Genomic DNA, 2250 nt, shown 5'->3' with positions numbered 1-2250 from the left:
CCCCCCCGCCCTGTGCTCAGCACCCCCCTGCCCTCCCCCAGACGCCCTCGACTACTCGCTGCGGAGCCAGAGCGACCTGGACGACCAGCACGACTACGACAGCGTCGCTTCCGACGAGGACACGGACCAGGAGCTGCTGCGCAACGCCTCCCGCAACAACCGTGCCAGGGTGAGCCTCAACCCCCGCCCTGGACCCCCATCCTGGCTCTGGGATCCCGGCGCTGAGCCCTTCTCCCCGCAGAGCATGGACTCCTCCGACCTCTCGGATGGCCCCATCACGCTGCAGGAATATCTGGAAGTGAAGAAGGCTCTGGCCGCCTCCGAGGCCAAGGTGCAGCAGCTGATGAAGGTGAACAACAGCCTGAGCGACGAGCTGCGCCGGCTGCAGCGCGAGGTGGGTGTGGGGCCGGTGGGACCCCCCCCCCGACTTCAGCATACCCCCCCTCCTCGCTGATGCCTTCTCCCCCTTGGCTGCAGATCCACAAGCTGCAGGCAGAGAACACGCAGATCCGGCAGCAGACGGGTCCGGCGCACCCAACCCCGGCTCCCAGCGAGCGGCCGGAGCACGGGCACCCCCCGGGCACAGCCCCCCCACACCGCCGGGACCGCCAGGCCTTCTCCATGTACGAGCCAGGCTCGGCGCTGAAACCTTTCGGGCAGCCGGTGGAGGATCTGGTGACGCGGCTGCAGCCCTTCGGCGCCGGGGTGAGTGTGCTGGGGTGGGCGGGTGGTTTTTGGGGTGCAGCCCCCCCCCAGGGTGCTGGGTCCCGTCCCCGCGGGGCCGTAACCTTTCCTGTGTCACCAGGAGGTGGAGGATGAGGCTCTGTACTCCATGCACATCCCGGCCAGCGTGTACCGGGTAAGGGGGCCGCGGCGGGGGCGGCTCCTGCATGGAACGTGGTGGCCGTCCCCCTCCTGGGACGTGGCCTCCGTGCCGTCTTGGGACGTCCCGTTCCCCCGCCACCCTGCGCCCCCCGGGTCAGGCCGGGGACCTCCCCGGGGGACGGTGGCCGTGGGACGTTCCTGCATGCAGGGTGGTGGTGTCCCCTGTGCTCGTCCTCCCCTGCACGTCACCGGGCTCAACTCCGGACCCTTCTGCGCCCTGGTCAGCACCGGCTTCCCCTCTCTTCCCCCTCCAGATCCGGAAAGGTCCGTCTGCTTCCTCGGTGCCCTTTCCCCCATCCTCCCCGCTGCTCTCCTGCCCGCCCGACGGTGCCCGGCACATGGTGACGTACCAGGGAGCGTGGGGGGGCAGCTCCCGGGGTGGGGGGACCCTAGCCCTGCGTGGGGATGGGGATGGGCAGCGCCTGACGCCGCTCCTCTCCCCTCCAGAGCAAGCTGGACCGGCATGGCAGCGGCACCGACAGCGACTACGACAACACGCAGGCGGGTGAGGTCCTGATCAGGTGAGTGCCAGGGCTGGGGTCTGCGCCGGGGACGGGGGATTGGCACTGACCCCAGCGGGTCGGTTGATCCCTGCAGCATGGAGGGGAAGCGATTCGTGGAGCTGAGCAAGGATGAGGACTTCCCGCACGAGCTGGACCCGCTGGACGGGGAGCTGGACCCCGGGCTGCCCAGCACGGAGGACGTCATCCTCAAAACCGAGCAGGTCACCAAGAACATCCAGGAGCTGCTGCGGGCGGCACAGGAGTCCAAACACGACAGGTAGGGCTGGGGCGCAGCTTTGGGGTCCTTCTGGACCCCCAGACCAGGGGGCTGCGTTCACACAGGGCCATCCCTGCCACCCTGCGTGCTCGGGAGCCGTTGTCCCCCGCCGCCGCTCACCCGTTCTCCTTGTCCCCAGCTTCATGCCCTGCTCGGAGAAGATCCACTCGGCTGTGACGGAGATGGCATCGCTCTTCCCCAAGGTAGGAGGGATGGGGGGATCCCCACCAGGCACCATCAACCCCCCCACCGCCCCGGCACGGGTCCTCATGCTGCTCCTCTGCCCCACTGCAGAAGCCGGCGCTGGAGACGGTGCGGAGCTCCCTGCGGCTGCTCAACGCCAGCGCCTACCGGCTGCAGAGCGAGTGCCGCAAGACCGTGCCGCCCGAGCCGGGCGCCGCCGTGGACTACCAGCTCCTGACCCAGCAGGTCATCCAGTGTGCCTACGACATCGCCAAGGCCGCCAAACAGCTGGTCACCATCACCACCCGTGAGAAGAAGCAGTGAGCGCCGGCCCGCGTCCCCCTCCACCCCGGTACTCCCCCCGGCCCCCCGCGCTCTCCGTCTCTCCCTCCCCTCCGGCAG

General features: G+C 69.6%; 1 protein-coding gene across 1 annotated transcript in view; it reads left to right on the top strand.

Moving 5' to 3' along the window:
• GIT1 (G protein-coupled receptor kinase interacting ArfGAP 1) overlaps positions 1 to 2184 on the top strand; it is a 6928-nt gene extending 4744 nt beyond the window's left edge. The window contains exons 2-9 of the mRNA XM_010573940.1: positions 42 to 169; positions 242 to 394; positions 478 to 705; positions 1140 to 1226; positions 1333 to 1406; positions 1483 to 1665; positions 1805 to 1868; positions 1960 to 2184. Coding sequence (XP_010572242.1) covers positions 42 to 169; positions 242 to 394; positions 478 to 705; positions 1140 to 1226; positions 1333 to 1406; positions 1483 to 1665; positions 1805 to 1868; positions 1960 to 2172 — 1130 coding nt within the window. The 3' untranslated portion in view covers positions 2173 to 2184. The remainder of the gene's footprint in view (positions 1 to 41; positions 170 to 241; positions 395 to 477; positions 706 to 1139; positions 1227 to 1332; positions 1407 to 1482; positions 1666 to 1804; positions 1869 to 1959) is intronic.
• Positions 2185 to 2250: the final 66 nt, after the last annotated feature.

This window comes from Haliaeetus leucocephalus, unplaced genomic scaffold (genome assembly GCF_000737465.1).
Source record: "Haliaeetus leucocephalus isolate CR32 unplaced genomic scaffold, Haliaeetus_leucocephalus-4.0 Scaffold395, whole genome shotgun sequence".
In the NCBI taxonomy this organism is placed as follows: Eukaryota; Metazoa; Chordata; class Aves; order Accipitriformes; family Accipitridae; genus Haliaeetus; species Haliaeetus leucocephalus.
Note: the sequence above shows the minus strand (reverse complement) of the source record. Positions and strands in the feature narration are given on the sequence as shown.